The 21,732-nt window shown below is 42.8% G+C and overlaps 1 protein-coding gene across 1 annotated transcript; it reads left to right on the top strand.

Annotated features, from left to right (window-relative positions):
• The first annotated feature begins 2,184 nt into the window (after positions 1-2,184).
• Traf6 (TNF receptor associated factor 6) lies at positions 2,185-21,114 on the top strand. The gene is made up of 7 exons (XM_051144217.1): positions 2,185-2,255; positions 8,958-9,275; positions 13,030-13,180; positions 14,582-14,740; positions 16,195-16,266; positions 19,163-19,240; positions 20,270-21,114. The coding sequence occupies exons 2-7, from the start codon at positions 8,980-8,982 to the stop codon at positions 21,104-21,106; spliced, it is 1,593 nt and encodes a 530-aa protein (XP_051000174.1). The 5' UTR covers positions 2,185-2,255; positions 8,958-8,979; the 3' UTR covers positions 21,107-21,114.
• The last annotated feature ends 618 nt before the right edge of the window (positions 21,115-21,732 follow it).

Raw genomic sequence — 21,732 nt, forward strand, 5'->3', positions numbered from 1 at the left:
TAATCTTGCACATATTCAATTTACATATGAGACAAATGAATGAGGTATTTTCAGCTTGCAGCATCTTAGAGAACCCGGGTGTCAGGGACCCTGCTGGTCAGCACATCTGGCTCCACTGTCTGCAGAGCAGCTTCGCTGTGGTCTGAAACTACCTCAGCTATGAGAAGAAAACCAGGTAGACGTCACTGCTATGTTGCAGACGAAGACACCTCATGGGATCCAGGTTCTTTGAGGAGCAAAGCCAGAAGTGCAGCTACGGTGCTCTGACTGCTCCTATCAGAAGAGAGACTAGGAAGGAAACTGTCTCTAACTGGGCTGCATCACACTTCCAAAAGCAACTACCCAATCTCGATGGCTTAAGACAAAAGAACTCAGTTCCTGCTCGGTAAAACGCTGACTTTCCTTGGTGACTCCCTCCACACCAGGCAGGGACTCACCTCTTCCTTCTGAAAGCTTCTTCATGGCCTCCGGGCATGGGATGGTTACTCTTGGCTGTCAATTTGGTTGAGAAATGCTTAGGAGGTTGGTGAAGATGCATTAGTTAGAACCTCAGTAAACCACTGGTGGGTGGAAGTACTCTGGAAGGTGGGTCCTGAACGCAGAGGGTAGGACATGGAGATCAGCAGGCATCAGGGTCTTGCTCTGGCCTTTTCCTCTTGCCCTCTCTCCCTCCCCACTTTCCTTTCTCCTTCCCTCCCTCCCTCCCTCCCTCCCTCCCTCCCTCCCTCCCTTCCTCCCTCCCTCCCTCCCTCCCCCTACATCTGCTTCCTGGCTTCTGTACTCTGAGCTGTTCATCCTCTGCACTCCTTGCAAGGCAGCCAGGTACAGTGGTGCATGCCTTTAATGCCAGAACTCTGGAGGCAGAGGCAAGCGGATCTGTGAGTTCAAGGCCATACTGGTCTACAAAGTGAGTCCAGGACAGCCAGAGCTGTTACACAGAGAAACCTTGTCTCAAAAAAAAAAAAAAAAAAATTGCAAGGCACTTTTTAAAGTGGGGGGACTGAGTCTGGGTAGTGACAGATTCTTATGTTGTAAAGAACCATTTTGTTAGTCAGGTGTGGTGGCGCACACCTTTTAATCCCAGCACTTGGGAGGCAGAGGCTGGTGGATCACTGTGAGTTCAAGGCCAGCCTGGTCTACAAAACAAGTCCAGGACAGTCAGATAACATAGAGAAACCCTGTCTCTGAAAAAAAAAAAAGAACCATTTTGTTAAAATGTCAGAAAAAAAAAAGGGGGGGCATGCAGTATTGTTGGTATTTATTGCACATATTGTTTCCTAGGTAACTTCAAAATAATTTATTTACATGTATTTACTTGCTTTACCTAGCAACATTATTAATGTGCAACATTAATGTGAGATGAAAGAGTTGAAGCAAGCATAGGTTAAATAACTTCTTCTAAAGTCACAGGGTTTATAAAGAGGGAAAAACTGGTTTTGAAAGCACACATACTAGTTTCAGGATATATACATGACACTGTAATACCTTCCCCATCAGGTGGAGAAGATGAGTCAAATTTTCAGATGAGGGTGAAAATCTTTTGGACATCTATTGTAGCGTGTCTGCTACAATTAGTAGATACTTGTATCCAGTTAAACTTGCATCCACTCAAAGTGGGAATTAAAAGTAACTCTCCCATGACAGTGTGGGAGAATGGGCTAGCGCAGAAGGCAGCACTTTCAAACAATGTATCACGCATGAGATGACTCTGGCAACGATGAGAGGGAAGAACTACGTGATTAATATAGGGTTCTGCCTATTGAGAAAATGTCTTTGTGAGAAGGGCGGAGTAGAGGAGGGGTTTAAAAACTCCCAAAGAACAAATTTCTCCTGCTTGCACAGGAAGTCTAAGAAAATATAAATTGAGATTACTGCTCTCTACGCTATTGATATTCTCATCACCAGCAAATTTTTTCTGTTCACGCGCGTGCGCAAACACACTCACTCTTCCGAGGCAGGGTGGACAGCTGCAGAGTGGAGGACCATGGCCAGGGGGCGCCCTCTCCCACAGGGCCTCTCTGTCTTGGGGCGCGCTCCGCTCCCCTCGCTGCTCTTGGCTAGCTGAGAAGGCGGAAGCAGCGGCGGCCGCGGCTGGGGCTGAGGCTCCGGCCGTCGGCGGACCCGGTAGCTGTGGCCCTCGAGCCGGGAGTTTGGTGCTGAAGCCACTTGGTCTGGGAGCGCCGTGTGTGTCGGCGGTGCGGTGCGCCCAGGGGAGACTTCCCGGTCGGCTGTGGCGTCTCTGCCTTGGGCTAGCGGTGAGTGAGCGACTTTGAACTTGAGTTCAGCGGCGGGGGAGAGTCGCCCCTGGCTTCCCAGGGCACAGGGAGTTGTCGCCTCGGGCCCTTCCTTTCCACGGACGGGAGAGGCCAGTCCTCCCTCGGGTCCAGGACTCCGCCCCCTGTCTCCTCCAGTCTGGGTAGCCCTGGGACCCCCCTGTCTGGGCACAAGGCAGTCTCTGTCCCTGGCGTCTGACAGATTCAGGATGCGCCCGCTGCCCTCCCAGGTCTTCCTGCTGCTCTGGACTCCACAGGTCCTGGACCCGCCCCTGGTCTAGGAGCCTGTCCCGGCGTTCCTGTACCCTCCTTACTCACTGTATCCTACTCCTCGGCCCCTCTCATCCTCTCGTGTTTTCCCCTTCCAGGAAAGGAAATCGCCTGCTGTGTTTTCCTGTCCCTTCCATCTTAAATTAAAAAGAAAAAGAAAAAAATCCCTTGAAACTCCCAGAGTGCAGGGGAAAACTTTTTGTGTTCCCTGTTAAATTCGAGAGAGGTAACAAGTTAAAAAAAAAAAAAAAAAGTGATGACACCAGTGTTTCCTCCCCTCCCCTGCACTCTAGCGATTGTTCCAGACGCCGTGTTGCTAAAGCTGTTCCTAGTATTTGGCTTCAGGGGAACTCCAGATGAGACTTAGACTGCCTTCGTGTGTGGACAGAAAGCACCTAAAGCGCAGATATACCGGATTTGCTTGTTTCTTGGCGAGCAGGTGACTAGCCTGCCACACAAGTCTAGAAACGAGAACAATTTGTCACATCCGAAATGTTGGCTTTGTGACTTGAGCTGCTGGCATTTTGTATCTCCTTTGATGATGCTCAGAGGTAAAGGAGGGTTTTTTGTTTTGTTTTGTTGTTTGTTTTTTGAGGTGCAGATGGAGTATAGATGGTTTAGAGTCATGTAACTAGAGGAAAGTGTTGAGCCAGTGGTTGGCCACAAGAATCGTCTTGATGCACTGTGTGTACTATTTCAAAATTATAGCCTGTTTTTCTTCCTTGTCTTGATAGCTACTGCTAATAAATTTTGGCCACTTGATTTGTGTAAGCGATTGTCCAGAATCCTTGGCTTTTGGAAGAGCATATAAGTCGTGAGTAAGGAAAGCTCCTTGAATTTGGGTTCAAAACTAAATTACATCAATTGAATATTTGTGCCTTTTCTTAATCATCGTAGCACATTAGCAGCAGCAGGTCTTTGCATTTGACGAGTGGAATTTTAAGGACTCCTGTTTTTAAGGTTCCTGTTAGTAAAGAACTTTGGATTTTTGTTTTTTGTGTTTTGTTGTTGTTTTTTTGTTTTGTTTGGTTGGTTGGTTGGTTTTTCTTTTTCTTTTTTTTTTTTTTTTTGGTTTTTTTTTTTGGTTTTTTGAGACAGGGTCTCTCTGTGTAGCTTTGGCTGTCCTGGACTCGCTTTGTAGACAGGCTGGCCTCGAACTCACAGCGATCCGCCTGCCTCTGCCTCCTGAGTGCTGGGATTAAAGGCATGCGCCACCACGCCCAGCTCTGATTGGTTTTTCAAGTCAGGCTTTCTCTGTGTAACAGCTCTGGCTGTCCTGGAACTCACTCAGTAAACCAAGCTGGCCTCGAACACAGAGATCTGCCTGCCTCTGCCTCCCAGGTGTTGCAATTAAAGGCGCACGCCACCACCGCCTGGCCTGAATTTTTGTCTTTTTTACATAAACCTGTGTGTGTGTGTGTGTGTGTGTGTGTGTGTGTGTGTGTGTACATGCATGTACACCTAGCATAAGCTTGCATGTGGAAGTCACAGGACAATTCACTTCTTTCCTTCCACCTGGTGGCTCCCACCTAGTGAGCACCTTGCAGTAGAGAATTAAAGGTCACTTGTCAGTATTTTCTTTTATGTGGTTTTGACTTGTGAATTACGTGTTTACTTATATATGCGCTCCAGCTGACTTAAAATGTATGCATTCAGGACATAACTCACACATTTTTTTAGTTTCACACACCCTAGCGTTAGCATCTGGTTTTCTGGGTCATCCTACCCTGCGCACAAGACCTCTATCAGCTTTGCTTTGAATTATAATATATACCTAGATAGAGATCTGTGATACAAGCCATGATTTCTGGCGAGGCTAATTTCATTATTTACTTACTGTGGAGTTGAAGCCGGCTGGTAATGGTTATTTCATTAACGCGTGCCTTATTGGATTCTCTGGGGGCAAACGATTGCAGTCATGAAGCACCAGATAAAAAATGACTTAAATTTCACTCTGCCACTTCTATTCATAGGGAAGGCCACCCAAATAAGTTTTTTTTTTTTTAAGCTGTAAGAAATAATTATACCAAAGCATATTATTTACGTTAGTGTGTCTGGAGCCTGATTGTGTAGCAGCTCATGAAGGAAATCCCCAGAGCAGAGTGTTTCTGCACAGACCTCATTAAGTTCCTATCTCTGTAGCTGATTCAATGTGCTTTTCCTTCTTCTCTAAATGTTAATTAAGATAGCTATTCATTGTAGGGAAATTACAGGCAGGAATATATATATGCCATTGCAACATGTGAAAATAACTTTCCTCAGAAGAACTAAACATAAAGATACTAAATGCTACTCACCTATACTTGGTTTAGCTTAAATTCCCTGATATTAATTAAACTGCAGTCTAGTTACTATAATAGTGTTAAGGTATTGCAGTATATTAAATACACGCACGCACGCACGCACGCACGCACGCACGCACGCACGCACGCACACACACACAAATATGTGCACACATTCCATAGGCTTTCAAGTAATGAAAACAGCTTGATTTTTTTTTTTCTAATGATAACACCCCTGGTGTGTGTGTGTGTGTGTGTGTGTGTGTGTGTGTGTGTATTTGATAAACCAATGAGTTTCACTAGGGTTGCCCTCAGGAGCATGAGTGAGGGCTTCTTTACAGGAGAACAGGCAACCTCACAGTGACTACACTGCTGCAGGAAATACCTGTCCTCTAGCAGCCCCCAACTGCAACTGAGAACTCAGAGAAGGGTGATGCTTTGTGAACTCTTCCCCAACCTTGACAGTGTTCCCCAATTTGAAAATGTTAAGGAGGGATCTTTATCTTTTTAATTAATTTACTTGCTTTGTGTGTGTGTGTGTGTGTGTGTGTGTGTGTGTGTGTGTGTGTGTGTCTGTCTGTCTGTCTGTCTGTCTGTCTGTCGGCCTGCCTGTTGTGGGTAGCCAACGGAAGCCAGAAGAAGTATCAGATCCCCTGGAGCTGGAAGTATAGGCAATTGTAAGCCTTCTGACATGGATCCTGGGATCCAAACGTGAGTCTTCTGGAAGAACTGCACTTGTTCTGAACTGCCAATCCACCTCTGCAGTGCCCAAGGAGGGATCTTGAACAGGCACTCATAGCTGATGAGAAGGTTCGAGAATGCCATGGCCACGTCAGTCCCCTTTACACCTTCCTTATGCTCTTGCCACTCACTCCTTTGTCCGAAGATGCTTGCATAGGTTTCCTTATGGTTTGGGTTTGTTTTTTGTTTTTTGTTTTGTTTTTTTTTTTTGAGACAGGGTTTCTCTTTGTAGCCCTGGCTGTCCTGGAATTCACTCTCTAGACCAGGCTGGCCTTGAACTGAGAAATCCTCCTGCCTCGGCCTCGAGTGCTAGGACTTAAAGGTATGTGCCACCACTCCCCAGCTGCTTGTATAGGTTTTTAAGAGTCCACCTACAGCCTGGTGTGGCGGGTCATTCCTTTAAACCCAGCAGAGGCAGGTGGATCTCTTGAGTTTGAGGCCAGGTTAGTCAACATAGTGAGTTGTAGGATAATCAGGGCTACTGGAAGAAACCCTTCTGTGGGGTGGAGGGCACTTGCAATGTACTCCTTAGTGGAAATCCTTTTAAAGAATTGTTACTACGAGGCATGTTTTCCTAGGAACATGTAGTTCATAAAAGATCTCTTTAAATCAGATGACACTCGAGTCTTGAACTGGACAACAAGAAAGCAGTATAGAGGCTGCCGGGTAAGCTGAATTTTAAACTAAACATGTGGCAGGACAGGAAGACTTGACTTACCTCCTGCCTGTCATCTGGCTAGCACTGCTTGCAGCTCAGTAGCAAATGTAATGTCTCAGAAGTGAATCTACTAAGCAAAGCAAAACAAAACAGCTAAAAAAAATTAAAGGGTTGAACTATATCAAGGTGTATAAGGGTGTATAACAAGGGTGTATAAGATGAGCTCTTGTAGATGCTCTGGGAAGGAAGACTAGAAAGCCTCTGATAAATATTGGATAAGCAACATCATTTATCAGAAAATTTTAAAATTACATGCCCTTTGACCCAACAAGTCTACTTCTAGAAAACATGACTAAGGATGTAGGTTCAAGACTGTGCATGGAAGGAACATAGCAAAGGAGATAATACATATTTTGGCATAGCTGTCATTGTCCTCAAATGGGAAGGCAGGAAGGGGGATCTTATGCTCAGTCTTTGGACAGAGGCATGCATGCCTAGTTCTGCTGTGAATCACTGTCCCTCATTCCTTCCTGTTATCCAGTCAGAATGAGCCTCTCCTAGGAGTTCACATTAGAAATGGTAAGGCTTTGGGAGATAATTTCAAGTTTTCAAAATTTTATAAAAAATAAAGTAAAATGGCTTGAAGTCTCTGGTGAGTCATTCATTGGCCAGACCACACTCAAAAAGGACTGAATCTTAAATGGTTTTTATCCACAGATAAAGATAATGTAGTGCAGAGGTGCCTAGGTTCTGGGGTCAAGGAGACTTTGGGGTTTGATCCAACCCTGTTAGGTCACTGGAGACCTTGGCTAAGTTGACCTTTTTAAGCTCTGTGGTTTTCACCCTGATAAGTGAGGACAATAGTGTGTAAAACTGTATGGAAGAATAACTTGTTCTGATTGCCAGGTACAGCTCTCAGATAGAACCTGTTGCTAACCTCAGGAGAGGAAACTGAAGCATAGCAGGATTACCCGCTCGGCTCAAGTCGTGACCAAGTAATGAGAAAGGCCTAGGTGCAAACTGTCCAGCCTAGCCCTGAGCTCTGCACTGCGCCACAGTACTGCCCATGCAGCCAGAGCTGCCGCTTTAGGGTTTGGGGTTTTTTTTGTTTTTTTGTTTTTTTTGGTTAAGATGTATTTTATTTTTAATTATGTCTATTTCTCTCTGTGTGTGTGTGTGTGTGTGTGTGTGTGTGTGTGTGTGTGTGTGTGTGTATCTACATACATGTGAGTTCAGGTGCTTATAAAAACCAGATCTCCTGGAGCCCAAGTTAGAGGTGGTTGTTAGCCACCCAACATGGATGAAGGGATGAGCCTTGGGTCCCCTGGAAGAGCAGGAGCTCTGACCTTTGAGGCATATAAAAGGTGGAAAGATTGTGAGCACCCATCATGATTTCCAGTTCAGGGGATTGCACCTGGCAAGTCCTGTACCATCAGGCTGTTTTCCTAGCCTTTTCTGACTATACTGAAGCAAGGTCTCACTAAGTTGTTGAGGCTTGTCTAGAATTTGCAGTCCTGCCCCAGCTTCCCTAGTAGTTGAGATTACAGACCTGCCCTATTAGACCCAACTGAGAACTCCCTTCTTTTTATTATTGTTATTGTTATTATTAGGTTTTTTGTTGTTATTCAACACATTTGTGTACTGTTGTCTGAGAGGTGTAGGTGGCACATGTATGGAGGTGGGAGGACAACCTGTGGGCTCCAGGGACCGAACTCAGGTGGTCAGGGTTAGGGACAGCACTTTTCTGATAGCTGTTGCTGAGTCCCCCATCAGACAAAGTGGCACACCAAGTTTTTATATAGACACACATGGAGGTAATTGTCTGCTGTGTTGACTAGAGGTTTGCATTCTGCTTCTAGAACTATAGTTTACATTAGGACTTTCCTCAATGATGATTATCTAAGCTAAAGACATAGTTGGTTATATGTGTTATAAGGTGTTTTTATATGTTCACATCTCATGTATGTAACATAACAGTTTAGAATTTGAACTCATTTGTCTGCTCCCAGTAACAATGTTTCCATAGGCAAAGAAACCTCACATGTTTTTCCAGTCATTAGTAATGAAACATGGTCATCTGACCTGGCTGAAGGCAGAAGGAGACAAACATAACTTAAATTCCATTCTATCTCTATAATAGAAATTGACACACTAAGCATTTAGAAATCTTCATGGAATTTTAGATACAGAAGAAGAAACAAAGTACAAATGGTTCCCGTTATTTGCCCCAGATCACACTCTGGCTGCTGTGTGGTCACTTGGTTCCCTGCTGCCTGGTTTCTCTTCAGCTCAGAATACTTAATGGACTTTCAATAACAAAAAGAACCTCCTCAGGGCTGGAGGGATGGCTCAGCCATTGAAGGCTAGGCTCACAACCAAAACTGTAAGAATTTGCACTGCGGTCTGGGCATGACAGTGCTCTCGGTCACTGGAAACAGGTGGTAGAGGAGAGCGTTGTGTTTGGATCGCTGTTCCTTTGTAACTTTGTGTTGTCATTGTATTAGACCAAGACCTCTCCTTGAAAGATCTGTCTGGTATGTGTTCCCCATAGGTGATTCATGAGGGAATCAGATCACTTACTGTGAAGTGGTGGGCATATGGAACAGCTCAAAACACTTTAAAAGTTAATGTGTAAATAATATTAAAACATATGAACAACTGGTGACTCGTATAGTGAGCTATATGTTTGCACGCTAAAGCATTTTTGTTGTTTTCTTCTTGCTATGTTTACAGATCAACTGGGAACAAAGCTACTATGAGTCTGTTAAACTGTGAAAACAGCTGTGGGTCCAGCCACTCCTCAAGTGACTGCTGTGCTGCCATGGCCACCTCCTGCAGTGCTGCAATGAAAGATGACAGTGTGAGTGGCTCTGCCTCCACGGGGAACCTTTCCAGCTCCTTTATGGAAGAGATCCAGGGATATGATGTGGAGTTTGACCCACCTTTGGAAAGCAAGTATGAGTGCCCCATCTGCTTGATGGCTTTACGGGAAGCGGTGCAAACACCATGTGGCCACAGGTTCTGCAAAGCCTGCATCACCAAATCCATAAGGTATTTGATGTTAAGAGAGAACGGTGCCCTGTAACCACCAAATGCAAAGAGCATGTTAGAAACAGGCTGTCTCAAGGACAGGCAGACAGAGAAAGCTGCTTAAGAAAAAGACAGAATGGACAGGAACGTGAGGTGGTTGGGGACTTATCCCAGATTATACTGCAGTATGAAAGGAGATGTCTGTGTCCTCCCCTCTCTGGCTTTCAGGACAACTAGAAAGTAAATAGCTACTTCTGCCTCCAGCAGTTCTAATGCAAACTAAGAGAGGAGTCTATGGTTCCTGAAAGTAGTACTTTAATTTGCCTGAATTAGGCTACTAGAACAGTACTTCTCAGACTGTGGGGTCGCAACCCCTTTGGAGGAGAAACAAGCCTTCCACATGGCTCACATATCAGATAACCTGCATATCAGATATTTACATTACGATCCACAACAATAGCAAAATTACAGGTCTGAAGTAGCAACAAAAGTAATTTTATGGTTGAGGGTGGTCTCCAAACATGAAGAATGACCTGTATTAAAGGGTCATAGTGTTAGGAGGGTTGAGAACCACTGTATGATAAACCCAGCCAGTTGAGGAATGCTGATTCTGTGAGGGAGTCTGTATTCCATTGTTAACTGTGGCAGGTTGTGTTGCCTTCCATCTGTGAGCACCTGTAAAATGACCAGCATTTCCATAGTCCAGTCCCGTCTTCCTGCTCCTACTACTGCGCCTGCTCACACAGCCGTACATAAATGTATAGCTTGATGTGAGCTCTAACAGGCCTTCCTCCTCCTAGCCTTACCTTCTCCCAGTCTCATTACTGTAACCAAAGTGGTCCTGTGTACAAGTCAACTGATGTCCCCTTGGCTCAGAATATATTTCATGAGTTCTCTGGGAGTGAAAGTCTGGGAGTGAAAGGCCATCTGATTCATGGTCTGGCCTCTCCAAGCATTCGCTCTCCTTCACTCCTTTCTGCATGCTGTCCACTGTACACGTCAGGCACAATCCTGCTTGCTGATGTCCTGACTCTGCTTGCCTTCTAGCACTTCAGATCTTCCTGACCAGGCTATACTTTTCCCCTCGCACTTTTGCCCTTAAATACGTACTAATGGATGTGTTTTGTCTGCCTCCTTGAGACAGAGGTGTTACATTGTTTTTCTCTAATTACAGGAGCAGTGCCTTCCGCACAGTGGCATTTATATGTAATTGTTTTAAGTGTGTTAATATACAAAAGAAAAAGACCCTCATTCAGATCAGCTAGGTCCCACTTCCTGGGTCCCATTACCTCCACACTGACCAAAAGACTATGAACCCACAATTGGATTAATCCACTGAGGGGGTCAGAGCCCTCATGAGAGTTCTAGTCACTTCTCCAAAGCTCTGTTTTGAGCATTGCTGCATTAGGGACCAAACTGAAACAATTCATGAGTAGGCTAAAGCCATCCTGGGTTTCTCAGTGGTCTATACATTTTTATCTTTTAATTTCTGTATCAGCTTTTCAATAAAACGTGAAATTAAGGAGACCATATTCATACCTGGAGCTTGAATTAAGTTGCAAGGGAACAAAGCACATCTCTTTGGTTTGAGGGGAAATGTGTTGCCTAGCACTGAATGAATAAGGGCTGTAGAGGATAAGGTTGTTCGTGTGTTTGTTTTCCAGCCTTGGCACTGTTGCTACTCAGGGACAGATACTTCTTTATTGTGGCAGAATGTCCTCTCCCTGTTAGACCATTAGCCGCATGCCTGCTGTGTGTCTACTAGATGCTAACAGAATCGCCTTCATTCCCACATGTGAGGTCATAGTGTCTCCTGGGTCCTCTGGTTTAGAACACAGTAGATGGGTGTCTAAGGCTCATCCTCCTGTACATGTCTTAATATAAGTAGGTAAAAATGGTTGCACATGTGACATGCTGGGGTTTTGTTTTGTTTTGTTATGGGTTTTTTGTTTTGGGATTTTGTTTTGTTTTGTTTTGGTTTTGGTTTTTGGTTTTTCAAGACAGGGTTCTCTGTGTAGCCCTGGCTGTCCCAGCTTAGTATACCTTGAACTCAAAGAGATCCGCCTGCCTCTACCTCCCTGAGTGCTGGGATTATAGGTGTGTGCCACCATTTTCAGCCATGCTGATTTCTTACAGGTAGAAATGTGTACTGTTTTATCAAGTGTCCAGGAAGGGAACTAGCTAATCTTTAGAAGTCTTTGTAGTAAAGTATTTTGAAATTTGTAGGACAGTGTTATGGTTTAAAAAAAAAAAAAGTAAATCCCACAGAAGGAAATTGGAGGCTTTATCCCATTTCCTTTGAAGTTAGAAATGGCTGCATACTATCACTTCAATGCTCTTATGAACTGCTAAAACTTCTTCATTCCCTGTTATTCAAGAATTCAAAATGGATCTTGGTCTAATTTCATTTTCTTTGGGTTACCTAAACTATGAGTAATGATTTTAGGTTTACTTAGAAAGGTTTCTTACTTTCTCTTTTATAAGATTTATTCCTGGCTTTCTGTGCTTTAAAGTGTCTGAAGTATCTGATGGTTTATTCTGTAATTTTTTTTTTTGAGACAGACATGTAGTGCTGGCTCTCCAGGAGCTCCCTATATAGACCAAGCTGGCCTCAAACTCACAGAGATCCCACACCTGGCATGTATTAGATAATCGTAAATAGACCCTATAAAGATCATCTCTGTGCCTCTCTTTGATTAGTTCTGTGCTGTGTGATCCCAGACAGCATGTCCAGTCCTAGCAGCAGGCAGCGTTGAGGAGATGTTTCAGTGGTGGAGAAGGCTCCTCTGGCCTACCTCATTATCATATTTTGTTAGACAAGATTGAAACATCCCTGCATACCGGGAGAGATGGCTCCGTGGTTAAGAGCGTTTACTGCTCTTGCAGAGGACACAAGTTCAGTTCTCAGAGCCCCCATTAGGTGGTTCATAACTGACTGTAACTACAGCTCCTAGGACCCAACATCTCTGACCTCCATGAGCACCTGCACTCATGTGCACATACCTCCACACAGATACATACACATAATTTAAAATAAAAATATAATATTTTAAAACAAATTTGATTCCAGGCAACGTGGTACATGCCTTTAATCCCAGCACTCAAAAGGCAGAGGCAAGTGGATCTCTATGAGTTTGAAGCCAGCCTGGGCTATACAATTATTTCCAGGATAGCCAGAGCCATATTGTGAGACCCTGTCTGGAAAAAAAAATTTTTCTTTGAGACATTCCAAAGTAGTTCACCTGAGATATGCAAATAAAATCACCCTTTTGTTGCTGAGGAGCTAGAGTACCATGGGGAGGCCTCATTTCGAAGCTTACCAGAAGCCTCAGAAGGGTGCTGCTAACTGCTTCAAGATTTGTTTGTAACTGACCAATAAACTGTAGACATGGTGCTAATACTGTGAGCAGCATCGTCTGGCTTACTGGTAGACTATATAGGTGTATCAGAGCGCAGGCCAGCCAGATGGCCGCCTCTTCCCTAACTAACCTTCACTTGATTTTTATGCCAATCAAACTATGATTTTATTCAGTGTTTTGCCCATTTTCTAGGTGTAATCTATGCCGCAATCTATAACCTGTTAGCTCTCAATAGATAGTCAGTGCGGTCCTAGTTCGCATTCATTTCATAAATGAATTCATGGACTCTACATTATGCATATCATGTTGGTGTTGCTGTGCAGTGTAGTGCATTCTGTTGTTTCATATGGAGAGCTAGTTAATTTTCCAAGGTGTATGGTTAAGGCCACTAATTCTAAGTTTCCTGCTTCTTTTAGGGATGCAGGTCACAAGTGCCCAGTCGACAATGAAATACTGCTGGAAAATCAACTGTTTCCTGACAATTTCGCAAAGCGAGAGATTCTTTCCCTGATGGTGAAGTGCCCAAATAAAGGCTGTTTGCAAAAGATGGAACTGAGACATCTCGAGGTATCAAGGATGCTTTCTGGCTGTTGTCACAGTGTCTTCTCTAGAGCATAATGACTGCTGTGTTGTCTGGGTATTGCTATAGCTAGCCAATCAGGATTGACTAATATAGCATATTCTTACCAGATACTCATAACCCTTTCACCATTGAATGTAAAAAATTAGAAAAAAAATTTTTCTTTCTGCTTTAGCTTTGTACCAGCAATAAAATAAGTCTGTATTCTTAGAAGTTTTTCAGATCAGAACAGGTATAACAGTTGAAGAGCTCCTTAATTGCAAGAGTTACATTTTAACCCCATAACTTTAGATAATTTTCTTTTTAATTAAACAAATCAACTATTTGGGTTTTTTCTTTCTTTTTTCTTTTCTTTTCTTTTTTTTTTTTTTTTTTGTTGTTGTTTTTGTTGTTCTGTTTTTTTTTTTCCTTTTTGTTTTTTTTTTTTTTTTTTTTTTTTTTTCCTTAACCAAAAATCAAATATGGGTAATATTCTGTTTGAAATAAATGTTTAGGGCATAGTTGAACTCTATCCCTTTTATTTAGCTCTTTCTACTTTTTAAAAAAGATTTACGTGTGTGTGTGTCTGTCTGTCTGTGTATTTGAGTGTATGCCATGTGTGTGCAGGTGCCCATGGAGTCTAGGAGAGTTTTGGGATTCCCTGGAGTAACAGGAGTTGTTATCAGCCCAGTGTGGATACTGAGAACCCAATTCCGGTCCTTTTGAAGAGCAGTGGTCACTTTAACCACTGAGCCATGCCATCCCTTCAGCCTTTTTTGTGGGAGTGACCCTTTTAGCAGAGTATAAATTGTTAATCTGGAAATATAATTTCTTTCCAAAACTTCCCTACCTGGAAGTATAAACTTGAGACGTCACATTCTTTTTAAAAGCTTGACATCCACAATTATTATCTGGAAGGCTCCATTAAGACCTTCCTACTGTGCATGGCTAGAGAATGTTGCCTTTAGCCACTGCTCTAATTTGGTTTCTGTTGATGTGATAATACACTCTGACCAAAAGCAGTTTAGGGCAGGAAAGGGTCTGTTGGGCATACAGTTCCAGATCATAGCCTGTTATGGAGGAAGTCAGGCCTAAAACTCAGGCGGAGAAATTGGAGAAACATGGTTTGCTCAGCTAGCTTTCTTATACAACCTAGGACCACCTGCCCAAGGAATGGTGCCACGCACAGTGGACTGGCCCTCCTACAGCAGTTAACAGTCAGGATAGTCCCTGTGGACATGCCTATAGGCCAGTCTGATCTGAGCAGTCCTTCAAATGGGTGACTTGGGTTATATCAAATTGACAGTGAAAACTAATTCTGAAAGAAAAAAATTGTATTTTTAAAGAGATTATCTTTAGAAAATTTTTTAGGGTTTTCAAATACTAATTAATAGTCTTTCTTTATACAGGATCATCAAGTACATTGTGAATTTGCTCTAATGAATTGTCCCCAATGCCAGCATCCTTTCCAAAAGTGCCAGTTTAATACACACATTATCGAGGATTGCCCCAGGAGACAGGTTTCTTGTGTAAACTGTGCTGTGTCTATGGCATATGAAGATAAAGAGGTAGGTGCTAACTTAGATTTGCTAATTGCATTTTAAGTACATATTTGAAAGGGCTAGCATTAGATAAGGATATAACTACAAAAATGAATATATATTATCTAATTTTAAAAACTAATTTCTAAGAAAGAAATGAAGTTTCGGGACATCCACAGTTTATAAGTGTGGAATTTGTATTTGCATACCCTTAAAAAGCATTTTAACTTAGTTATTAAGAGCAAACAATGAACAAAAGCTGCTAGGAAAGGCTTATACGGGTTTACTTCCCCATCTGAATTTTAATGAATGATCTGATCGCAGACAAACACGTAGTATGGTTACTGTGTAGGATTTATCCAGACTTGTTTCACAAGGAATGTGAGCTATTGTGTCTGTAGGAAAGAATTCATTAAATACAGCAAAGTGGGTTCCTCTGGTGTTACGTCATTGGCTCCACTCACTTTTTTTTTTTTTTTAGTGATTTCACAGCTTTTAATAACAGTGTAACAATACCTGACTCTCGAGCCAATGCCTCAGGGAAAAGCAGTCCCCTATAATCTATCTTATATCCCTGAGTACACACACATTCTTAGAAAATACTCCACTCACTTTTTAATATGTATATCATACCTTAAGCTTTAAAAGGAAGCATTATGGTGCCTGGCAGCATCATGACGGTAGAGCAGTTGTTTTCATTCAGCTGAGATGTAAAGAGGCTATCATTCTGACATCATCAATGTCCGGGCAACATTGAAGCCCTACCTTTGTACTCTTAATTAAAATAACCTACATTATTTTATGTTCCTTTATAACTAATATGTAGTTACTTCTTCAGACTTTTATTCTTCTAAGTTTGTTCCTCAGGAAATTGAGCACTTTCTACTTAGAATGTTGGTAAAGTAGTCAAAAGTCAGCTAACTTGCTAATAATAAATATGTAAAGTCTCAGTCATAGTTGGAACAAATTGGTACCTCTGTCAACTTAAACAAATGAAGAAGGGAAGGTTTTCTGTTTCTCAGCATATCAGTTAAACCAACATCACTGTGTTCTAGATAAATGGGGCTCCCCTTCTAAGAACTCAGGTACCAAAGCCTTGTGCCCTAATGCTATTTGTTTGTTTACGTCAACTTACTGGAAAGAATTGCTATTAAATTGTCATGCTGCTGCTAAAAACTGTTGCCTTTGGCGAATTACAGCATCAGCAAGTGCTACCCATGCAAATCAGGGGTACTCTGCCTTGAGGTTAAAAAAAAAGTCTCTAACTCTGTTTTGCATGCTAGCATATTCTTTGAAGGAGTCTGGAGACTCAGTCTCACTAACCAGCAAATGTCTCACATTTAACTTTGCATCAACAAATGCCCTTCTTATGTTCAGATGAGAAGATTACTATCTATAAAAGTCAGTCTTTTTATTGTTTCAGATTTTCTCTCTGAAATTTTTCTTAATTTTTTTCATTTCTGAATTCTCATACAACTTAGATCCACGATCAGAGCTGTCCTTTGGCAAATGTCATCTGTGAATACTGTGGTACAGTCCTCATCAGAGAGCAGGTAGGACTGTCTTCTGCAAATCACTATTTCCTTAGGAGCTTGAAGAACTGCCAGGGTTTTTTAAATTCACAATGTAGATCAATAAAGAAAAATTGGTATATGTTTAAGCATTCTACTGTACAAAAGATTATAAAAATTAATGCAAGTAATATTTCAAAGGAACAAAAATCTATCATTTTTAGGTGCTTAAGATTCCTAAGTCATAACTGGGCTTAGTGGTGCATGCCTGTAATCCAAGCACTTAGGGAGGTAGAGGCAGGTGGATCTCTGTGAGCTTGAGGCCAGCCTGATCTACAAGGCGAAATCCAGGACAGCCAGGGCTACACAGAGAAACACTGTCTCGGGAAAAAAAAATCCTGTGTCATATGCATGATACCTATGTTTATATGTATCTCTGTGAGTTCAAGGCCAGCCTTGGCTACATAGTAAGTTCCAGGACTACATAGAGAGCCCCTTCTCCCCCAACCCCCCCCACAAAAAGGAAAAGAAAGACAAGAGGATTCCATTGGCTAGGGATGGAATTCAGGGGGGTAGAGAATCTACCTTGTGTTTGATACCCAGCACAGACAAAGAAATTAATTAAAACTGAACCAAAACCAGTAGTTCTAAGATCAACTTAAAGAAAAGGCAGACTTGAAGAGGAACATATTTACACATTGAAATGAGGGCCCGCTTGTCAGAGACTGGCTGAGAGAAGGAGGAAATAGGAGAAAGCCCATCTGCTCAGTACTGTGTTGCGCCAGTTCCTGGGGCATGCAGAGGGCTCCCAGAACCTGTAGCCTCCCCAGCCACAGTGAACTTCATCAAAGGCAGCAGTTACAATAGAAAACTGTTATATTTTAATTATTAATAAAGAAAGGAAAATTCCATCCAGTTGCTCTCTGTTGACATTTAGGGAGTTAACCCACAAAGGATGAATATTAGTCACTAAATCTGTGTGTGTCCAAAAAAGTCTATAAGTGAAAAAAAACTCACTGATTATCTTACTTGTAGAAAGAAACATAGGACCTGCCACTTGACTAAGTGTTTCCATGTCCCTGTTAGTAAGGTAGTATTTTTCCAAGAATCCTCATTTGAAAGTGTTAAACGTTTGCTCATGAAGTCATCTCACACCTCTGGTTTCCTTTTTTTGTTTTCAATTAATCTTTAAAGAAAACTATGGTATGCTTATAAAAGGTCAAAAAATTTAATAAAGACAGAAACCATAAATGAAACACCAGAAAACTTGGACTTTTATTTTTGCTGTGACATTAACCTCACTTCAGTCAACAACTATGGCTCAATTTCTAGAGAAAATTAGGCTCTACTTTCACTTGGCTCCTAGCTGGTTGTCCTCTTTCTGTCCTTCATCCCCTTGCTCTTCCTCCTCCCTTTCTTTTCTTTCTCCTTTCTGTATTGGGGCTTCACATCCCAGGTTCACACATGCTAAGCAAGTATACTCCACCTGTCCAGCCCCTTGGTACCTTTTCTGTGGTTGGTTGGTTGGTTGGTTTCGGTTTAGGGGGGGTGTTTGTTTGTTTGTTTTTTAAATATGGTCTCTCCGTGTAGCCATGGTTGGCCTGGAATTCACTGTATAGACCAAGCTGGTCTCAAACGTAGGGAGATACACCAGCCTCTGCCTTGAGTGCTGGGACTAAAGGCATTTGCCATTATACCAGGCTACCTTGGTACCATTTTCTAAATATGATCTTCCTTTAAGATCATAGTAAGAAGATATCTTTGAGCCCTCAAATCAAGGACTGAAATTCCTCCATCCTTTCCATCATGGTCACATGACTGTCTTGGCAGATGCTCTCAAGAGCATCAGCAGTGCTAAGAAGAGAGGCAAACACCAGGTCCTTGACCATGACAAGGAGGCATGGCTACATTGGCAAATTTGAAATCATTGATGATCACAGAGCTAGGAAAGTCACTGTGAACCACACAGGCAAGTGTGGAATGAAAAACCCTAGACTTGACAGGGCTCAGAGACCTAGAAAAATGACAGAACAATCTGTCACAGCCCATCAGTTTGGCTTAATTGTACTCAACTTCAGCTGGCATCATGGACCCTGAAGAAGCAAGATAAGAACACAGAGGATTGTGTCATGGTTCTTCTTCCTATAGGTAGTTTGTTGTATATACGTGTAATAATATAAATGTATATGTAAAAAATAAAAAATGTTTAAAAAAAAAAAAAAAAAGCACACGAGAGAAAATCCTGGGATCCTTTTTCTAGAGATATAAACACACAATAAAAGGCCTCTGTAGACTGCTTGGGGTCTGTCCTTTTGAACCTTTCTGGCAAAATAGCAAATGGCCAGTAGTGTTGGTTATACTGAGGGATGACACTTCTCTTGAAGCAACTAAGACAGTCCTGTGACCACACCATCGCTTGAGTTGAAGCTGGGGTGCTGTGTCCAGCCCAGGATGGTTGTGTCTCAACCATATAACAACCAAGTTCCCCAGTAGAACCAAAATATGCCAGAGTTTTAAGGATAAGATGATTTATGAAAGGTCATGTGAGAAGTAATGGATCTATTCAGTGTCTTTAATAAATGTATGTCTGGTCCCTAGACCACGGTGGGGGGTGGGGGGGGGGAGAACACGCTTTGGGTTTGCCATGGTAGTTGTTAGGCATGTTTTCTTGAAAAATGCCACAAGAGGGCAGCAGTTCCCTACACTAGAAACAAACCCATTTTAAGAAATGAAGTTTAGTGAATTGAGGGGTGATATAAGATGTTAATACTTAATTTCTCTCAGAATTATGAAGAAGCCGTGGATAATACATAGTTTTTCTTAGTGTAATATAAATTTGTTTTTAAATGTATTATCATCTAGAGCATAATATACAGAGACATTTTTCAGCCCTTCCTCTTGATTTTCAGATGTCTAATCATTATGCCTTGATTTTCAGATGCCTAATCATTATGACCTAGACTGCCCAACAGCTCCAATCCCTTGCACATTCAGTGTTTTTGGCTGTCATGAGAAGGTAAGTTTTCTTTGAATTCTAGAATATGAATTTTTAAAATATACTAAGGTCTACCGTCTACTGAAGAATACAAATTTAAATGTAAGATTTTATAAAACATTTATATAAACACTTGATGTAAATTATTATGATTATCAATGCTATTAAACACAGATAGTTACCACTGGCTAAAGTATTTAGGTAGGCACGATTGAACGTGTTTAGATGAAATCTTTGCTTTTTTAATTTGTGTGCATATTATGAATGCACATCAGTATGTATGTAGGTGTGTGTTCCATGGCACGCATTTGGAGGCCAAAGGACAGCTTCTAGGAGTTAGTTTTCTCCTTCCACCATGTGGATCCCTGGGGACCAAGGGGCTGTCATTCTTTGGTGGCAGACACTGCTTGCTACCCATTGAGCCATCTTACCACCTGTGGAAGAAATCTTTAGGTGTTCAAGGCTGCCCTAGAAGATGGCTCAGGAGTTCCTACATCAGGTGGCTCACAGTAGCACGGAACCCTAGCCCCTGGACTCTGTGGCACCTGCATTCACATGTACACTCTAACATAAAACACACATGCATACCTGTAATCTCAGCACTCAGGAGGCAGAGGCAGGTGGATCACTGTGAGTTCGAGGCCAGCCTGGTCTACAAAGCGAGTCTAGGACAGCCAGGGCTACACAGAGAAACCCTGTCTCGAAAAACCAAAACACAAATCAAAAGAATATTCTGTTTCTGAGGAGAGAACAGTAGAGGAAGAAGGAGCGTGTGGAAAGAGCCTGGGTGTTTGAATCAGAAAAGAAAGCTGGGTGTAGATCCTAGTTTGACAGAAGGAAAGTTATCGGAGTGACAGCTGAGAGTGAATGAGTGTCAGTTGGCTTTAGTAAAATAAGGGAATTATTTCGTTGGATCAGGTGACAACAAAGAAGTGACAAAGGTTTGAGAGAAATTGTGATGCTGCTTCCCAAACCTCTTGTCTGTCTAGCGAGGTCCTTTTCCTCGTCCTCAGTGAGTGCTCCCGACTTAGGGCTTGTGCTTCGTTTCAGATGCAGAGGAATCACTTGGCCCGACACCTGCAGGAGAATACCCAACTGCACATGAGACTGTTGGCCCAGGCTGTTCATAACGTAAACCTCGCTTTGCGGCCGTGTGATGCTTCCTCTCCGTCCCGTGGATATCGTCCAGAGGACCCAAATTATGAGGAAACTGTCAAACAGTTGGAGGGTCGCCTAGTAAGACAGGACCATCAAATCCGGGAGCTGACTGCCAAAATGGAAACTCAGAGTATGTATGTAAGCGAGCTCAAACGAACCATTCGAACCCTCGAAGACAAAGTTGCTGAAATGGAAGCACAGCAGTGTAATGGGATTTACATTTGGAAGATTAGCAACTTTGGGATGCACTTGAAATCCCAAGAAGAAGAAAAGCCTGTTGTCATTCATAGCCCTGGATTCTACACAGGCAAACCTGGCTACAAGCTGTGTATGCGCCTGCACCTTCAGTTACCAACCGCTCAGCGCTGCGCAAACTATATATCCCTCTTTGTCCACACAATGCAGGGAGAATATGACAGCCACCTCCCCTGGCCCTTCCAGGGTACAATACGCCTTACAATTCTTGATCAGTCTGAAGCAGTAATAAGGCAAAACCACGAAGAGGTCATGGATGCTAAGCCAGAGCTGCTTGCCTTTCAGCGGCCCACAATCCCACGGAACCCCAAAGGTTTTGGCTATGTAACATTTATGCACCTGGAAGCCTTAAGACAGGGAACCTTCGTTAAGGACGATACATTACTAGTGCGCTGTGAAGTCTCCACCCGCTTTGACATGGGTGGCCTTCGCAAGGAGGGATTCCAGCCACGAAGTACTGATGCAGGGGTGTAGCATCCATTTGCTTGTGTGAAAAAAACTGGGAACCACATGGGAAAACTGTGTTTTCCTTGCCTGGCCCAATAAGCAGTACCCAGACAAGCACAGGAAAGGGGTAAGACCTCGAGCAGATGTCATCAGTGAGACCACTTCCCACTTCTTATAGTTACAAATCTCTGAGGCAGTTTTCATGGCAATCTCCATGTTCCTCGTGCCTCCAGAACTTAACATTTGAAGGGCCTGTGTGCACTATTTGCCAGTGGATTGCGTCACTGCATTTCCGTGGGCTTTTCTTGTTCATGTACTTTACTGCAAGAAAGGCCAGAGTTAGTGTACTGAAGCTCATCATTTAATGATACTAGGTGCCTTTAAGACTGTAGGCTTGTGGGACATGTGTGTACCGTATTAAATGTGGGACTTACTACTGCCTGTGCGGATGTCAGGGAGAAAGGTACTGCTCTGGTATGGAGTTCTCATTTTAGTTGATTGCTGTGAATTTTAGAAGCTTTGAACCATGATCCCTGGAAGGCTTAAGTTCTCATGTCCTGCCTTCCCTGTTGTTCACTAAGGATCCAGGGACTGGTTTAACCCTTACCTATTTAGTGTGAACTTACTGTCCGTCGAGCACCAAGTCTTCCTCC

This window comes from Acomys russatus, chromosome 4, assembly GCF_903995435.1.
Source record: "Acomys russatus chromosome 4, mAcoRus1.1, whole genome shotgun sequence".
Classification (NCBI taxonomy): domain Eukaryota; kingdom Metazoa; phylum Chordata; class Mammalia; order Rodentia; family Muridae; genus Acomys; species Acomys russatus.

Coding starts and splice junctions, on each gene's coding strand:
- Traf6 (XM_051144217.1), top strand. CDS start 8,980: ATGAGTCTGTTAAACTGTGAAAACAGCTGTGGGTCCAGCCACTCCTCA. Junction 16,267..19,162: donor CAGTCCTCATCAGAGAGCAG/GTAGGACTGTCT, acceptor CTTGATTTTCAG/ATGCCTAATCATTATGACCT. Junction 19,241..20,269: donor TTTTTGGCTGTCATGAGAAG/GTAAGTTTTCTT, acceptor GCTTCGTTTCAG/ATGCAGAGGAATCACTTGGC.